Below are 16,234 nucleotides of genomic sequence, written 5' to 3' on the forward strand. Positions count from 1 at the left end.
GTTCATTACCAGTATCTTTTATCACTATAGTACCTTGTCTCACGCATCACCTCGAACCCAGTCAATCACTCACTCGATCACCCAATTTTGGATACTGCGGCCACTCCACACGCAACACACGCAAACCATCGACAAAAAAGCCAGTCACGCAACGCCACGCGCCATCCATCGACGACACTCTCTCAATCACTACACATTCGTTCAACTACCTTAATGAAGAGGACCCGCCCTCCCATGAACTTCAACCATTTTCATCTAGGCCAACCCACTCAAGTCGGAACAACTTAGAATCTCTCCGGTTCCCCGACGACATTGGACGCATCCGACTCGACGAAGCCCATCTCGAGGCGATCCCCTCAGGAAATTTGAAAACCACTACGCAATTTGACCCCAAGCTATAACAACCAACTACTTCCACACATACACCACTCCTTAACGGCGCCGCATGACCACGACTGCCGGAATTTACACAATCAAAGCCAACCGTGATTGTTCCTTACCGCACTTCAATTCGAGATAGCTAGAGCACAGACCGGATCGGTGTCCGTAACAATTGTTCACCGTAGCCGTGCTGGTCTCTGCGAGTCAGCCGCTCCGAGAATCATATTGCGCTCGGCCCCCGCCTGCTCCCGCAATCGTCTTATCCCCCGTTAAGCTTGGGTGCCACTCGCACTCCATGGCCCGGATACCCCACGCCGACCAAGACCACCCGCCTCGACGCTTACGCTCATCTGCGAAAGCCACCGGTTTCTCCATCTTCCCGCAGCCCCCTCACGGAGCATGTCCGGGTCCGGGTCCGGGAGCCCCTCCCGGGGCAGCCCTTCCCGGTCCCATCGGAGGCCGCTACATGAGCGCTCCAATTCCCAGTCCAACTCCCTAGCCATCCGCATCGTCCCCTACAGCCCGCCTCGTCCAAGCGACAAAAATCGAGATTCGACCGCCTCGGCTTCATCATCACGCACTCCGACCTCGACCACCGCACTGCTTTCTCCAAACCCTTCAGCTTACGATCACACCAGCTTTTCATGGACCGACGACCGCACCGCCAGCCGTGCCAGCGACCGCTATTCCCATAGACGGTCTCAATCCTCTAGCACACGAACCTCAGTGCTATCGCCAGCCTCTTCAACCTTCCCATTGGTGAGCGCCAGGGATAGCGGTGTTTCAGGCTCGAAACTGCGATCCGACTCCTTGCCCGGCGACGAATCGTCCCCCACCACCCCTGTCCCTACCACTCCACCACATCAGACTGATATTTCCCACGTTAATGCACGATCCCGGTCTACCCAGCGCAGCGCCGACAACGAGCCTGTCACACCCTCAGCGAAGCGCCCCTTGTCCCGCCGTCGCAATCTCATTACGCTCAACGCCGACGGCAAGACCTTCTCCCTCTTGCCTCAGGGGCAGCGGGCCGGAACCCAAGGAGACCATGCCTCTAGCACCGCCCCAAGGCTGTCACTTTCGACTACCGCCTCGCATGAGCGCCTTTCAGACGCCTTCAGTGAAAATCGTCCCAGCTCAACCGTTACTTCCTACCCGGATCAAAGCTTTGCATCCACGTTAACCCCGGCATCCTCGACCACGCAATTAGCAGGTGATTCTATTACTAGCACAGCCGGGTCTTCGTCGTCGCCCTGGAACTATCGAATGGTCGGTGGCCTACGCAAGGTTCCCAATACTCCCGATCTCAAGCAGAAGCAAAAGTCGACGCTACTCTACCCGGAATCCGATCCAGCCCCATCCTACCCGTCATCCCCATCAGGCTCTCGACTCGCGCCGCTGCCAGAGGCCCCTACCACCGATTCGTCTGAATCTTCCGACCCCCACGATTTGCAGCCTAAAACCTCCTTTCAGTCATCCGTCACTGCGTCCACGTCTTCAGAAAAGACCAACTACAAAGTCTACGGCTCCAATTCACCCCAAGCAACCGACGCCGACAGCGTTTTACATGCTCCATCGACGACCTCAGAGACGACAAACTACAAGGTGTTCGGCTCCAGCTTACCTTCTTCGCCCGAACGAGAGGAGTCGTTGCAGCCGCCATCATCGAGTCACTCCAACTACGTAGTTCTCGGCCGGTCTTCACCTCCAGAGCCTTCTTCTGCCGAGAGAAGTCCCCCAAAGACGGCCGATAGCGAACAAAACTACGTTGTGCTCGGCGCATCGTCCCCAGCACCATCATCTGTAGCCTCTAGCCGTCGTTCCCGTATCAGGCCCGAGTACTCGCAGGAAAGCCTTTTGGTGGCCCCGCTGAAACCCTACAAGGCGAAGAAGAGGTCCAACGAGAGGTTTGGATATTACAAGTCGCGATCGAGGGATTCTTTACGCCGTGCAGCGTCGGTGAAGTCGATTTCTGGCTCACTCACTCTCGAAGCAGCCCAGAGTTTCCTGGCATCTCCTGCCGCATTTTATCGATCCCGTGTTCTGGCCAGCCAGCCAGGTCGGCAGCCTGACGCGCAAGCTGCGCCAACGGAGCCCGCCCCCATTTCTGTTCCTGCTGAATCCCACATGACCACCCATCCTCACCAATGGAGCTCACAACTATCCACCGTTATTTCGGAGAGTGAGGGGGACAGCGAGCCTCCTTCACGTTCCGTGTCACCATGGTCTGTGCCTGGAAGACGGGGTAGCATACCTTTGAGCAGCCATAGCCGGCAGATGCTCAGCATTTCATCGTCGCTAGCTGCCAACGAGGAGCGCTCACTTTCTCACTCAAGATCCTTCACGGATTCTCTCGAACGTCCTCAAGCTACACACAGCAGAGGGAACACGCTTCGTATGGTTACCGACCGAGATGAACATGGCGACGGCCTGGCAGAGCTGAACCAGCTTCATCAACGTCCTTCACGGACCGGCCTTTCAAGCTTCTTCTCGAGTTCCTCATCGGATCGGAACCTTCACTCCTCTAGTAGCTCCCGTGCGAATAGCCTTAACTCGGCGTCCATTCCGACTTGGGCCAAGTAAGTGAACCCGATATCCTGCAGGAAGCAGTGTGATCTCAGAAATTGGGCCATAGGCTAACGTAATCGCCCACTTATAGGTTCTACTACGGGAGCGGGGAACGTCGATTCCTTGCCAGCTCAGGAGACTCGATGATGTCGGATCCGAACGACAGCCGGCCACCCAGCTCGTTCCAAAGCCATTCCCCCAGTGTCGAACAGCTCGCCATGAACATCTACAGCCCCAGGCGGCGGCCAAGGGAGGTAAATCTTGCCAACCCTCGGCCATTGTCAGATGTCGGCTCCATGGAGATCAACCAAGCGCCGTTAACGGATAACCGAATGCGCAGCGGGTTAAGAAAGAAAACATCCAGCATCTGGTCACCCCACTTGCGGCGTGATCAGAGGGCAGGTCGTCACAGCATCTGGGAGCCACCTTCCATGACGTGGTCTGGCGAGACAAGCATGCTGGGCAAGCGAAACGTGCAAGTTGCTTTCTTCGCTCTGGGATTTATATTCCCATTTGGTGAGGCACTCCTACTTAACGGCATTGTATAGCAAGGCTAACACTACCCAGCATGGATGATTGCTGCCTTCCTTCCGCTGCCCCCAGACCCTCAAGCTGAGATGGCCGAGCGCGACCCTAGATCAAGCCTGATAGATGAAGAACGAGGCCTTCCTCGGCGAGTTGCAGCGGTCGACGAGACCCTCTTCCAAAGCGCCCGTTGGTGGCGTGCACTTAACAGGTACATGTCCGTCATCGGTCTTCTCGTCGTCGGCGCCATTGCGGCTCTCGTTGTCGTCGGCGTAAAGCAAGGCTGGGGCCAAATGGCGTAGCCGCCTGTTCCCTGTCACCTCCTTTCTAGCTCTATGCACCACCTCGAATAATAGGTCTGTGGCTCGAACACGCCGCGATAATCAGCTTTCGGCCTCGGCGAAAAAATGAGTACTCATCAAAAGCATCATTGGCCGTTGAAATTCAGCGCATCGGCATTACGACTGGGGTAACGACTTAATCCCTTCACGAATATACGACATCAGTTATTTTTTTCTCATATAGACATGCACATACCAAGTTCTCTCGGCAGCCGACCATCCGGCCATTTCTACCATCTATTCTAATGGCTCCGCACAACGATGCCTGCGAGCCTTATATAGTCCACTGTAATTGTACACCTGGCCAGATTGGGCCGTACCCCTGATGACAACATGATGGTATTTCCTTTTGATTTTCTCGTTGGGCGACTTGGATTGCTTGACGATACCCCCCTTGGCTTTACACGGGAGTCAACATGCTGGCATTGGTGTTGGGTGGTTTGAGACAAGCCAGACAGTGGCATCACGTTACTGTTGTGGGATATAGACATCATATTATAATGGTTTCGTTTTAGATCTGCATAGCTTGCAATGTCTAATGGCCTTCCCTTTGAGGGTTTCGTACACCACAATGACTCGCCCAATTCGCATCTTTGACGATAGCTCTTCCTCCATTAACGTTGTTCTCGCATGTGCAGGAACAGGGGCCTCTAGACGGAGATAAGAACAATTTTCTACAGAGATGGCGCCCTTATCAGTGTCTTTAAGCAGCTTTGCTTCTTTGTCTAGCTTCCACCTCGGCTTTGATTTCCTCCATGGCCTCGTCGATCTCCCGCTGAGGGTCGGCCGACACACCCAAGACCGGTTCCCGGCCTGAAAGACTGTCTGAGCTCAGGGTACGGGTCAGCTTGGCACCGCCTTTGCCTTGACGTGCCTCGAGTTGCTTGCGAAGGATCTGTTTTGCCGGAGACGCAAAGAAGGCCATGGAAAGCACAGTGCCGACTATGGTATAGAAATAGACACGAGCCCACACCTGGACCGAGCCGGAGAACTCTAGCACAAGGAAAGGGCTGACAACGAAAGACATGCCGATTTGAGTAACGAAAAGCGAGACGATGTCGTAGTAGATCTTGTTGGAAGTCGGCGCACCGCTGCTCGCGTCCAGGAAAAAAGCCCGAAAGTAGCGGCGATAGTCTATAATCAGTCGTTAGTCCATCATAGCGCTCGCCTTGGCTCTCTAGCGACTCTCTAAAAGGTGCACTTACTCTTGGCTACGGTTTGAATGAAGCTGGCGAGGATGAAGCTCATGTAATAGCCGGGATAAAAGCCGTGCCAGAGGGCACTGGTACTAAACGTGAGAAGGCTGGCGCGGAATCCAGGCTTTTTTCCAACAGGCGTGACCCGAAGGTATACATAGTTCCTCAGCCAGTTATTGGTGTTGATATTCCAGTTGCCAAGGTAGGCGCGCGTATTTTGGGCTGTCTCGACACCCCAGGGGTTGATGTTTTGTAATCTGTTCCATGACACTTTGCCGGTAACAGGATCAACGCCATTATAGCCCAGGCCTGCCAAGATACAAGCGCCCTCGGTCAAGCACCAAACTCCGTAGTATTTCAAACGGGCCGTAAACCCGACCATGTGAAGAATCCAGACCCTGTGGAAGAACCCATGATCCATATACGCAGGGCTCGTTAAGTAGGTGATTGGGAAGTAACCAGAGAGAATCATGAAGAGCGCAATCCACCCCAGGCCGCTAGCGGCTTTCAAAGTAGCAGGTGTGCCACTCCGAGGGATCTTTCTCTTCTTCCTGACAGGAGGCTTCTTTGAGGGATCGACCTGGGCCGGAAGGTCAAACATTGTGGTGTCTATCCATTTGCGATAGTCGGTATAGTCGAAGGCAGGTCCGGCGAAGAGCGAAGGGAAGAATAGTACGTATCCGGCATAGTCCATTATACTTGGAAGTTCGATCAATCTTCTTTCCTTTTGGTAATCAGATACCTGGTCGTCCGGCAGCTGACCATCGGCAACGTTCCAGCAGAAACCGCTAAGCTTCATCAGAAGTACCATCTGGGCGCCAGTAATATCGACAGAAGACGGGCTGTTGGCCACTTGACGAGCGATGTGACTTATGGACATATGCCCCATGAGAAACGAGAAGCCAATCCATGGCATGAATGGGCTAGTGCGCAGGTACTTCGCAATGCTGTAGATGCCGGCGGAGGCTATGGCAAGAGTGCGCACCCCATCCCACAAGTCGAAAAGGCCGACCAGATAGAAAGTGGAGGTACTATCCCAAGAGCCAAAGTGTCAACAACAAGGCCAGTAGGAAGACAGGTGTGGGCATCTGCTGGAAAGCATACCTTATTATGAAGAGGTTTTTGAGGTCAGGCCTAGAGTCGGGAACTCGTTTGAGTAAGCCGGCTAGTGGGTATGATATGAGGAACGAGAAGACGAGCTTGACTGTAAAATCGAGGTATTAGTGCTGGTGCTCTGTTGGGGACGAGGGTTCGAAGAGCTTCGCCATGTAATCGAGCTTGATAGGAGGGACCGACGTTCGTCTGGAGATGCGCCGATGCGCGAAGCGAGAAGCTCGAAAGCTGCATAGTCAAGCAAAGTTAGCAAGAGAGGCTTCGGTAGTGGAAGAAGCCAACATGGAAACAATCGAGAAGATGTTAGTCGAGGGCGCATGATACGTACGCTTATGAATGAATGGCAACATGTTGGCTTTGACGGCCACTGCCACTTGTTGAATGGATCCGACAACGACGAGAAGGTGCAAGGCTGACTTGTAGTAAGAAAAGACGTCGAGGAAACGCTCAGTCCATAGCTCCTGGGAGACGACTTAAAGGAGAGGCGAAACACCGAGAGGTGGAGGCTCGGAGAGGTCAACCTTACGCCGAGGGGGAGTGAGCGATGGGCTGGGGGTTTGTCAACTGAGGTTTTTTGGCTTTGGTGATGGATGTCGGGATCATGTGGCGGCGTGCCAACTTCGGATGACGGGACGGGAGCTAAAGCTGGAAACACCTGGTTATGGCAAAGCAGCTGTGATTGCGGATCGTCTTAAGAAGAAAAAAAGAACAACGGTTTCGTGTGACGGCTGAAATGGCACGTGGACCTGTTGGCGATGGGCCATTCTCAGGTCGCAAGGGGGAGGGGGGTAGTTAGTGGAGGCGTTCCCTAGAACTTCTCCCCCCACCATCAATGCCAATGGAATTTAATTTTCTCTTAACCCCCACCCCTTTAGAAAAAGAAATTCGGAACTAGGAACAGTGAACAGAAGTATAAGTCTATTTTCTCTATTAATATTTATATTAATGTATAACATAATTATAGTCTTATTGCTAACTAACTTTTAAACAGTTTTATAAATATATTATTAAAAGACTGAGATTTTAATACAACCTATATTATTTCGAGGTCTTTAATAGAAACTGTAGTAAGAATATAAGTATAATGTTACAGATTTGAATTATTTAAGGTCTTCCTTGCGGTTCTGCTGCGGAAGTCATGCTGAAGGTAGCTTAGAGCCCAGCCAGGACCCACCCGTGTAGCTAGAGCCTGCCATCTCCCACCTGCCTCACACTTTAAGGAACTTAAGGTACCTACCGACGTTGAACGGTGATGTCACGACAGGATCCTGATGACTGGTAGCCTGTACGAAATCCTAGGTATGCTCTCGAAGGAAAGCCCCACGTGTGTCGACCACAAGCTTTGTAGGCAGAACCACCATCGCTTCCTTCTTCACCAGTTAGTTACCTTGGGGCAGTGTGGCAGGGAAGCTCAGGTGCCGACGCTACCTACGTAGGTACCTTACCTAAGCCACCTACGAAAAGACACACTGATAGCTCGAGTTTTCTCTCTTGAACCGCATCATACCTTGAGGCACATGGAGCAAGCTGCCCAGCACCAAGCTTTGACGTGGGTGCACTACCTAGGTGCTGTCAGATTGGGGCCCCTCGGAATTTTCAGCTTCTCAACCAAACTCACCGCCACATCTTGTTGAATAAAACCACCTTAAAATGGATCGCAGCTTGTCGACCCCGGCTCAACCCTTTCACAACGGATCTGGGGAAGGCTGTTAAGGCCCGTGTAGAATCAGAGTCATGGCATTACAACATTGCTACATCGTCCGGAGTACCGTACTATCGTTCCACATTCATTTCGTCAGCAAGCGAAATGTTGCAGTATTCTAACACGCCTGTTCATATCTTATCATCTCGTACTTCTTCTTATTCCGTTCTTCCGCCCATATCCCAAAGGCTGAGCATGCATTGCGGCACAAGTTTTCTTGTCTATTCTGACCTCGAGAGCAGAGCGAAGCTGATGCTGCCCGGCGTCACATGCTATTGCGTCCTAGGCCATCACTCCTGCACGGCTGGCTGTCCAAAATGGGATAGATAACGGCCGTCGTCAGCGTGCCACCGACTCAAGGTTCTTACGCGGACAAGCTACGCTCCAATCTTGTCTCTAGCCCCGCCACCTTCCATACTGGCTGCCACTACTTGTTCGCATCCCTATTACTCTGCGAGCTCGCGCTCATGGGTTGCGTCGTCGGCAATGACATCTTGGAAGCCGCCGTCTGACGGATCCTTGCCCACGCGTAGACAATTCCGCTGATAAAGCCCACAACAATGGCCGACACACTGCCAAACGTGACAGGGGCGTCGAAGAAGACCAGACCACTGATGGCGATGGGAAGCTTGTTGAGTGCGCCAACCACAGAGTATGTCGTTGAAGATGTCACACGAATGCACCATGCAGAGCAGTATGAGATGAAGATAGCGCAGAGTCCCGAGTAGATCATGCCGACAAACAGGCTGTTGCGCGACTCGGCCGGGAAGTTCTTCTCAATGTTTGCCGACGACCAGTCTTCGGCGAGGAGGGTGCAAACGATCAGAACGGGAATCGTCAATAGGTTGTTGTAGAACATGGCTTTATGAAACTCGTCAGTAATTTCTCCTAATCATGGGGCCATGTTTCAGCATTGAGGGTAACTCACTGTCCCAGTCCTTGAAGTTCATCTTCTTGATAACTTTGCGCATGCCCAGCACGTAAGCCGCAGTGCAGCAAACGTTCATACCCATCCATGCGTACCCAGCGTTCAAGGTCGAAACGGCGGCAGAGGCTTCGGCAGACTGTGAGCCACCTCCAAGGGCGTGCTGGACATCAGCCCAGGCGGCAACAACGGAGCTGAGGACCATCAGGCCAAAGGAGAGAAGGGCAAGAGGGCTGACACTGCCGCCGAACCACAGAACTTCACCGTACGCAATGACGATGATGGTCAGGTTCTTGAAGATGGTGTAGACTGGCACAGAGAGGAATTGCAGGGCTTTGGTGCCCGTGTAAATCATGCCCACCAGGAGGAGTGCGATAGGGAACCCTGCATACTGTAAGCTTCGGCCGATGCCTGCATCACGTAGGACATGACCAACATTTCTTTGCCTTGTCAGTGTCGAATGGCGCCAGATTCGTAATCATTCCAAGGTTCTTGCAGACGACGATGGTGAGAATGCACACGATGGACTAGAGATAGCATGGCTGGGTTAGACGAGACCGAGACGGTGGATTTAGCCTGAATCAAACGCACCTGGACAGCAAGGTATAGAAAGTTCAAGTTCCAGAACTGGCCGGACACGACGTACTTGTTGACGACCGTCATGCTGATGGAAGAGAAGCAGTAGGCGAGGATGGCAGCGCCGGGGCTGTTGTCAATCTTGCTGATTGGCGATCCAAGAGAAGGACGCGGCCTCGCGGGAGGTCGAGCCAGAAAGCCATCCTTCTCTCCAAACGACTCGGAGGGACGGAGCTCGTAATCCTCGTTCTTCTTGTCTGACATGGTGGCGCTTAGTGTACACTTGTCTAGACGGTTTGTGAGGTTGGAAGTGGAAGCAAGCTGGCTTCAACGATTTTGGCTAAGTACGCGGCCTTGGAGCTTGCGAATGCGCCGGGATTCGGTGATGGGGAGACTCGTGCACGATCACCTCGCGAAGTCGACGGGATAGGATGCAGTGATGGGTTGATCGAGTCGTTATTGCAGTCCTCCACGCTTCGTTGTCTGCGGACGCGGTGATCTGGCTGTTGGGGAAGCGATGCTGAAGATCTATGGACGAGAAAGAAAGCGCAGGTTAAGGGGGTCAAATGCCCTTGGGCATTAGAACGGACGGGACGGGAACGCAGGGGAACACGCGTGCGCCTACCTATCAAGGGTCACGGAATTTCACCTCAAATTGGATTACCTTAGTGCTCTCTACAGGCCAGGTGGAGAAATTTTGGGGCACGTAAGCTCCCATAATACCACCCGTGACAGCCCAGTCAAGCAGCCATGGAAGTATCTTTCGCAAGAAGGGATAAATGCAAGGGACCATGGGCACTGGACACCTGGCAGCCCCGGGGTCCACCCTTCCAATTCGACACGAGCAGTCAGGAAAAGTGTTACCGTGCACCAGCCTGTTTTTTTTTTTTTTTTTAATTGCTATTCGTCTTCTTCAGGATTACATAAGCCCCTAGCTCTGTCTTTCGACGTGCCTATCCCGGCATGCCTACCAAAGGTGCCGAGATAGGTATTCGTACCGCTCTTTGGTAGAAGAATACCTAGACATCTAACCGGATGTCTACATATTAAAGCTTGGAGTACGCCGTACGGGGAACACCATGCTTGCGCATTGCATTTTGCGGAATACTTCACACAGGAGCCACTGATCCTAGTTGAAAATGGGAATTTGCGAAGGCTCGACACACAACCTTTACGCCGTTCCCTGGCTAGGCGCATCCTGCCCAGAGTCGACCATGCTTTCATCTTGATCTGCCCGAGCCTCCTTTCCCTCCCCTTCCTCGGGCGGCGCGGGGAAATTCAGATGTTTCCAATCCTCTAATTCTTCGGTGACAGATCGCAGCCTATCACGGATGCTCTCGATTGCGTAGCTTCCTAATAGGAGCCGCAATGGGGGATACGAGCAGTGAGCCAACTGCCAGACAAGCTCCGCGCACTTGACGGCGCTTGTTGGCTGCCGGTCACCGAGCCACTGAACCATTCTCTTGGCATGCAATGCTGGTGATGTTGCCTGCGCGTAAGCCTCGCTCGCAGGTTTGATGAGGAAGTGGCCCCAAGTTGGCAACGGCGTTGCGAGGGTGTCCGGCTCGTCCCTTCGAACAAACCCTGGCTCTACTAGTGTTGCCTTGACGTTGAATGAGTCTGTCTCGTAGAGCATAGCTTCTATGAGTCCCTCGACGGCGTATTTGGTAGCACAATACGGGCCAAGGCCGGGAACCCCCAGAGCTCCCGATGTCGAGCTAAAGATTAGATAACGGCCGCCGTTCTGTTGGCGAAAGTAGGGTAGGCTGGCCTGGATGATATTCAAAGTGCCCATGAAGTTCGTCTCGAACTGATTGCGAATTTCGTGCTCGTCCTGGTCCTCGCATGCTCCGATTACGCCATAGCCAGAACAATTGGCGACAACGTCAAATCGCTGGAACCGCTCCAACGTCCGTTCAATGACCCGCGCTACCGAGTCTCTCGCTCGAACGTCACACAGCATCCCCAGGCAATTTTCATTGTCCTGCTGCGCAACCATTTCCTCTGGGGTCGTCTCAAAGACGCGGCCCACAGAAGTGACAAGATCTCCCTTGGACAAGGCAGATTTGACGAGAGATCTACCCATGTGGCCGGTTCCACCGAATACCTGCACAGGAAGTGCTTAGTCAACGTCAGAAAGTAGAATGAGGGTGTCCCATCACTTACGACCCAGACCAACTGCTTTCTCTCGCCATCAAGTTGTGGTGGATCACAGCTAGCTGGGAGCTGGAGCTTCACTCTTGATGGCCCGTCGGCGGGAGTCCCGCTGTTCTCACTACATACGTCCATGGTGCTCGGTTTATAACCTCTGGTTGTTGTTGCGGGCTCTACACAGCTCTGTAGACAGGCTCAAGACCTTTTGACAGTCGGTATGAAAGCAGTCTCCAGAGGAGCTGTCGTTGCAGCCCGTTTGTCACGGGAAGGGTTTACCAGATGCACTTTTGATTGTGAGATGAATGGAAAGGGGACGGTAAAATGCTGCTGGTTGCTTTCGGGAGTGCAGATAACCGAGCTAGTAACTACCGTAGGGTCAGGTAAGAAGGGAGAAATGGAAGATCCAACTTGCTCGGCGCATCCATGTGTGGGGAGAGGTAACGTGAAGCGCAAAGGGAAATATTGGTGGCCTTGGATATGGCTTATTACATGGGCAAAGTGCGAATACACTTGTCTGCGCCAATAACACCAAGGCCGATGAGGATTCGGTTGTTGAAGGCCGCAAAGTGACCAGTGCTGAATGAACCCGGCGATTTCGGCAGAGCAGTACGCGGTATATCCGTACCCCACTTCCCCGTATCCCCCTTTAAATCTCGAGCGGTATCCCGATACATGCATAAGCAACTGGGTATGGAGCATGAGTCCATGTATCTATAATTAGCTTCTCGGACCCGTTTCGACCAAACCCAGCCATAGGGTGTTGGGCGATTCCCGCATCGCCTCCTCGTGATAGCCAAGGTCGTACGGCGATCATTCAATACTATTTACTGGTTCCAGAAGAGTACCCGAGCTGGGAGAGCCAGGTGTGGTTGAACCAACGCTTGCATTTCAGGTAGGTATTGTCATCTTGGGGTTGACAAGCAGGTCTTCGTTTGACGGAATGATGACAATGTCGGTTTGACCTAGTATCCGTGAAGCCTCGGCACCGACACAGCAATTATCTTACAATTCTCGCCAATTCTCGTCAATTCTCGTCTCGTTGTCGTTGTGTTATGGAGGGAGATGATGGGAAAGGCGTTGCCCAGTTCAACGCCTGTCTGCCGAGTATAAATCGGTCAAGAAGGAGCAAAGAGGGATATTCACCATACTTAAACACAAGTCAAGAGTGCAAAGGATCCAACAAGTGACATGTAGCATCTTCGTACTCCCACTCACTAACTCTATTACGCGTACCACGCCCTTGGCTGGTTGCCTATGCTGACACGCCGTTCTGAATGTATTGCTCAACGTACTCTTTCCTGTGCGGGTTCACGTCAAGGTCCTTCGTCCTGTTCAAAGGAGTCCATTTGGGCTCATCCTTGAAGAGCCTCATGGCCTTGATGTACTATTGACTGTTAGTAAATCGTATCGCCTCTGTATATGTGGAGATTGCTTACGTTGGACTCGTCGGTTGTGAAGCGGTGGTAGATGCCAGGAGGCAGGATGATTAAGTCGTCCTGCGAATAGTCAGCCGGCCGCAGCGCCATCTGTCGATATACAGGATAGCACTGTTACCTTCTCGACACGGATACGAACCCAGGCGTCATCAACGCTTCTCACGTCAAAGAAGCCTCGACCGTCGCGAACATAGCGAATTTCCTCATCCTCGTGCAAGTGCTCATGGAAGAAGGATTTGACCTTTTCCTCGTAAATCTCGCCCATCTTCTCTGGTGATACGACAATCTCGTCTCTGTTTCGGTACCCGCGGTCCGACGCCAGCTGGTTGACCCCATCCAAATCAGTGATTTGGTGGTAAAAGACACCAAGTTTCTTCAGGTCTTCGACGGTAACCTCCTTGCCAGAGTCATGTGCCAGGCGCTGGTCACCCTGTAGTGTCAAAAACAGTCAGTAAAGAACTACTACCAAGGACTCTAGCTTTGCTCAATCTGCAAAATTTGAAGAAATCATCCGCGACTTACATCAAGACCGTCATACCAATAAGCCTTCATGTTGGTGAGTTGGTAGTGTATTGCAAGCCTGAGAGTTGTATGACGATGAGACTGATAATCTTTACACGTCTCTGTAGCCTTTGCAGTAAGAAGACTGATTCAATAATATTCCGGAAGGGTCGATTATCAAAAGGTTTTATGGTTGGCAACAATATTTAATTGCTAATTCGAATGCGCTTTGGAGGCAATAATGAGGTCGGGTTCACTTTTTCGCATTTGAAATGACGCAATTGGCTCAGCAGGTGGGGTCATCAGAAGAGGTACGGTAATACTGGAAATGAAGCACGTCGTTAGGTCGCCCGTCCTTTCAGCAGCACGTGGGGCTGCCATAAGTCCTTCCGGGCTGGACCCCACCATCTAAACAGCAACCTTGAATGGAGGTCAAGATGGCCAGAGCCTGTCATGCGATTTGGCCACCTGAAGAACTACCTTAGTCAGCCAAACTGCAACTTGAGTTATGGTCGCCCTTGTTCGTTCGTCGCGCTCTACGTGTAGACGGTGGAAGATAGAGCAGAACAAGTTATTGCCAGACAAGGGAAATTACACGTTGCAAAGAGAACAGGGCACAGCCAACAATCAATGCATGGGGCAAGTTGACAAGTGCTTTCCCCTGTCATAACTGTCGAGTGTGGAAGTCAGCTCTAAGGTATCTATGCTTCGTGGCAGATTCAAGCCAAGGCGCTTCGTTGCCGAAGACCATGCATGGATACAAACAAATGTGCCGTAGGATGGCGATATTGATACCCCAACGCCAAGAACCATGCAAATGTTGCCAATTCCATCAACTTTTCCCGCCTTGTTTAGCGTTCATCCATAGACTTGCTCAGTACGTCCCATCATCGGACATCGGCAGCAAGCTCTGGCCCCCCGGCAATGGCAATCTCATTGTTGATGCCATCCGCTGTCTCCTCCACCTGCCGTCTCTCGAAAAGCCGCCTCCACCAGCTTGGGGGATCGAATGGGCGCGACCCATTGTGCAAAGGCGGGTACACATCAGTGAAGAAGTACCAGATGTGACCGATCACTACGCCCATAATTTCGTCCTTAGGAATAGAGCCGTGGAGAATAAGACTGAAAGCCATCAGGACCCACGGTAGGTAGGGGGCTGTGAAGACTAGCAGTCCAAGAAAGCTCAATCGGGTATCTGGGTTACGCCGCGACCAAATGTAAACGAGTGTTGACGAGAGTGGATGGCCCAAGAACGGCATCGAGACCAGCGGCGACAAGAGAAGAAGGCTCGCCATGGAGTAAACAAGCAACCAGGAAAAGTGTGCTGGAGAGCGGCCAGAGGACTCTTCGAGTAATCGAGCGTAACGCTGGAGGAAGTAGACGTGGAATAGCAGATCGAGCGAAAATGGACCGAAGTAGAGGAACGTAGTCAGAAGGCGCCAGTACTATCAAGGTATTCAGAGTGATCAGCAATTGTCCAGATATCTTGGGGAGAGGACTAGCTTGTCATGCGGCTGCAAGGAACGCGCACCAAAAACTGAAGAACGGGGAGGTTAGGCGAACCTGGGATTTGGCGAAAACGGCGCGGAAGCTGTAGAACAACTGGAAAGGAGTAACCATTTGACATTGAACGAGAGCGCTAGTCAGAACGGTCGCCGTCGTCCACCATCTGGTGCATATGGGCATCTCCCAGAACCACGTCTCAAGGGGGAATCGGCCCCCATCGCCCATCATCTGGTCCATGGTGGGTAGCGGATCGCGGGTAGAGCGCTTCAAAGGCAAAGATTCGTTGGTAAAGCAAATGCACTCATTGCCTGGTGTGTCGGAGCTGTGAGAGAATCGAAGGGTGTGAAGTGCCGTCTAAGTATCTTGATCGTCTGAGTGTCTAGGTGGGGGCGTTGCAAAGCGTCAGGGACGAGGGATGACACCACGTTTGATGTTTGGCGACAGGGAAGGCCGAATGACTGACCGCGATCACACGGAAGGACGTAGTTGGATCGGAATAAACGTTCAGACAAGTCGCCAGCTTTGGTGAGTGACTGGACTTAGAGAGAGTGACAATACGAGTAATCGCCCAGCTTGGTGCACGTATGATATCCTTCCGGAGAGGTGGCCTCTGAGTAGGTGGTGGGAAATACCTTGGGTAGGCACGCTGGCACGGTCGGTACTTGGAGCCCTTGGGTACGAATAGAGCGCTGACGACGGTTGATGCCGAACAATTTACTGAGGTGGGGACAGCTTGGCAACCAATGACCCGACGGTAAGGTACCTAGCCAGACGGGAGAGGGGCGACGAAGGTATCTGCATGAAGTCCACTAACGCTCCTTCCCTTACCTAATCACTCACGTGCTATCAGTGGACACGCACGGGGAAACGAACAGGACGACAGGTCCCTCATCAGCCTCACAGTGCTGGTTCTGACACCGATAGATAGCCCTGCACATCAAGTGGCGCAGTGCGCGTAAAGTGGCCTGGGGTAGCAAGGGCACGCGTTAAGAAACGCGCGGAACGCGTCCAGCTTCAATTTCCCTGAAAATCGCGGGGCTGGTACCGCACTGCGGTTCGACTCCTGTCGCAATGGGAGAGTGGCTCGACTACTTTGTTACTCCTTCAACATCACCATGCTCATCTCCAAGCCGCAACCTCAATCCGGTTTCTGATCCGTCAAATATACACATGAAGCTCACTTAATCTTCATTATTCTGTCCCTACTGTCGCAATCCCTATCGAGACTCTCTCGCGATTCATTGGTCACTATCTTCACTATCGCGACCTCGTCTTTGCCATCGCACTTCCCCGGCTCTCCTTTCGCCGCG

At 52.6% G+C, this 16,234-nt stretch overlaps 6 protein-coding genes across 6 annotated transcripts; 1 reads left to right on the forward strand and 5 right to left on the reverse strand.

Annotated features, from left to right (window-relative positions):
• Positions 1-780: 780 nt before the first annotated feature.
• Positions 781-3,776, forward strand: BDP55DRAFT_568032 (uncharacterized protein; the record flags this gene model as incomplete). Its single annotated transcript, XM_060570636.1, has 3 exons — positions 781-2,960; positions 3,041-3,465; positions 3,517-3,776. The coding sequence occupies 3 exons, from the start codon at positions 781-783 to the stop codon at positions 3,774-3,776; spliced, it is 2,865 nt and encodes a 954-aa protein (XP_060421851.1).
• A 637-nt stretch (positions 3,777-4,413) lies between these two features.
• Positions 4,414-6,695, reverse strand: BDP55DRAFT_39434 (MBOAT family protein). Its single transcript, XM_060567236.1, has 5 exons — positions 6,453-6,695; positions 6,308-6,352; positions 6,116-6,215; positions 5,021-6,042; positions 4,414-4,949 (listed from the first exon to the last, which is right to left on the reverse strand). Exons 1-5 carry the CDS (start codon positions 6,472-6,474, stop codon positions 4,519-4,521), a joined length of 1,620 nt encoding a protein of 539 aa, XP_060421852.1. The 5' UTR covers positions 6,475-6,695; the 3' UTR covers positions 4,414-4,518.
• A 1,509-nt stretch (positions 6,696-8,204) lies between these two features.
• Positions 8,205-9,773, reverse strand: BDP55DRAFT_39515 (UDP-galactose transporter). The gene is made up of 4 exons (XM_060567241.1): positions 9,343-9,773; positions 9,188-9,278; positions 8,755-9,135; positions 8,205-8,687 (listed from the first exon to the last, which is right to left on the reverse strand). Exons 1-4 carry the CDS (start codon positions 9,589-9,591, stop codon positions 8,254-8,256), a joined length of 1,155 nt encoding a protein of 384 aa, XP_060421853.1. The 5' UTR covers positions 9,592-9,773; the 3' UTR covers positions 8,205-8,253.
• A 725-nt stretch (positions 9,774-10,498) lies between these two features.
• On the reverse strand, positions 10,499-11,616 carry BDP55DRAFT_568066 (short-chain dehydrogenase; the record flags this gene model as incomplete). Its single annotated transcript, XM_060570639.1, has 2 exons — positions 10,499-11,434; positions 11,494-11,616. The coding sequence occupies 2 exons, from the start codon at positions 11,614-11,616 to the stop codon at positions 10,499-10,501; spliced, it is 1,059 nt and encodes a 352-aa protein (XP_060421854.1).
• A 1,117-nt stretch (positions 11,617-12,733) lies between these two features.
• On the reverse strand, positions 12,734-13,469 carry BDP55DRAFT_639049 (uncharacterized protein; the record flags this gene model as incomplete). Its single annotated transcript, XM_060573193.1, has 4 exons — positions 12,734-12,865; positions 12,918-13,007; positions 13,036-13,347; positions 13,440-13,469. The coding sequence occupies 4 exons, from the start codon at positions 13,467-13,469 to the stop codon at positions 12,734-12,736; spliced, it is 564 nt and encodes a 187-aa protein (XP_060421855.1).
• An 836-nt stretch (positions 13,470-14,305) lies between these two features.
• BDP55DRAFT_699211 (Der1-like family protein) lies at positions 14,306-15,161 on the reverse strand (the record flags this gene model as incomplete). Its single annotated transcript, XM_060577870.1, has 2 exons — positions 14,306-14,863; positions 14,982-15,161. The coding sequence occupies 2 exons, from the start codon at positions 15,159-15,161 to the stop codon at positions 14,306-14,308; spliced, it is 738 nt and encodes a 245-aa protein (XP_060421856.1).
• Between the last annotated feature and the right edge of the window lie 1,073 nt (positions 15,162-16,234).

The sequence above is a fragment of the Colletotrichum godetiae genome (genome assembly GCF_030913485.1).
Source record: "Colletotrichum godetiae strain CBS 193.32 chromosome Unknown BDP55scaffold_105, whole genome shotgun sequence".
In the NCBI taxonomy this organism is placed as follows: Eukaryota; Fungi; Ascomycota; class Sordariomycetes; order Glomerellales; family Glomerellaceae; genus Colletotrichum; species Colletotrichum godetiae.

Bases quoted from the DNA above. Each gene is read 5' to 3' on its own strand.
- BDP55DRAFT_39434 (XM_060567236.1), bottom strand. From the start codon at position 6,474: ATGTTGCCATTCATTCATAAGC. The intron at 6,353-6,452 runs GTACGTATCATG...TTGACTATGCAG, and splicing joins GTTGCCATTCATTCATAAGC to CTTTCGAGCTTCTCGCTTCG. The intron at 6,043-6,115 runs GTATGCTTTCCA...CTCTTGGGATAG, and splicing joins AAAAACCTCTTCATAATAAG to TACCTCCACTTTCTATCTGG.
- BDP55DRAFT_39515 (XM_060567241.1), bottom strand. From the start codon at position 9,591: ATGTCAGACAAGAAGAACGAGGATTACGAGCTCCGTCCCTCCGAGTCG. The intron at 9,279-9,342 runs GTGCGTTTGATT...TGCTATCTCTAG, and splicing joins TTCTATACCTTGCTGTCCAG to TCCATCGTGTGCATTCTCAC. The intron at 8,688-8,754 runs GTGAGTTACCCT...AGTTTCATAAAG, and splicing joins GAACTTCAAGGACTGGGACA to CCATGTTCTACAACAACCTA.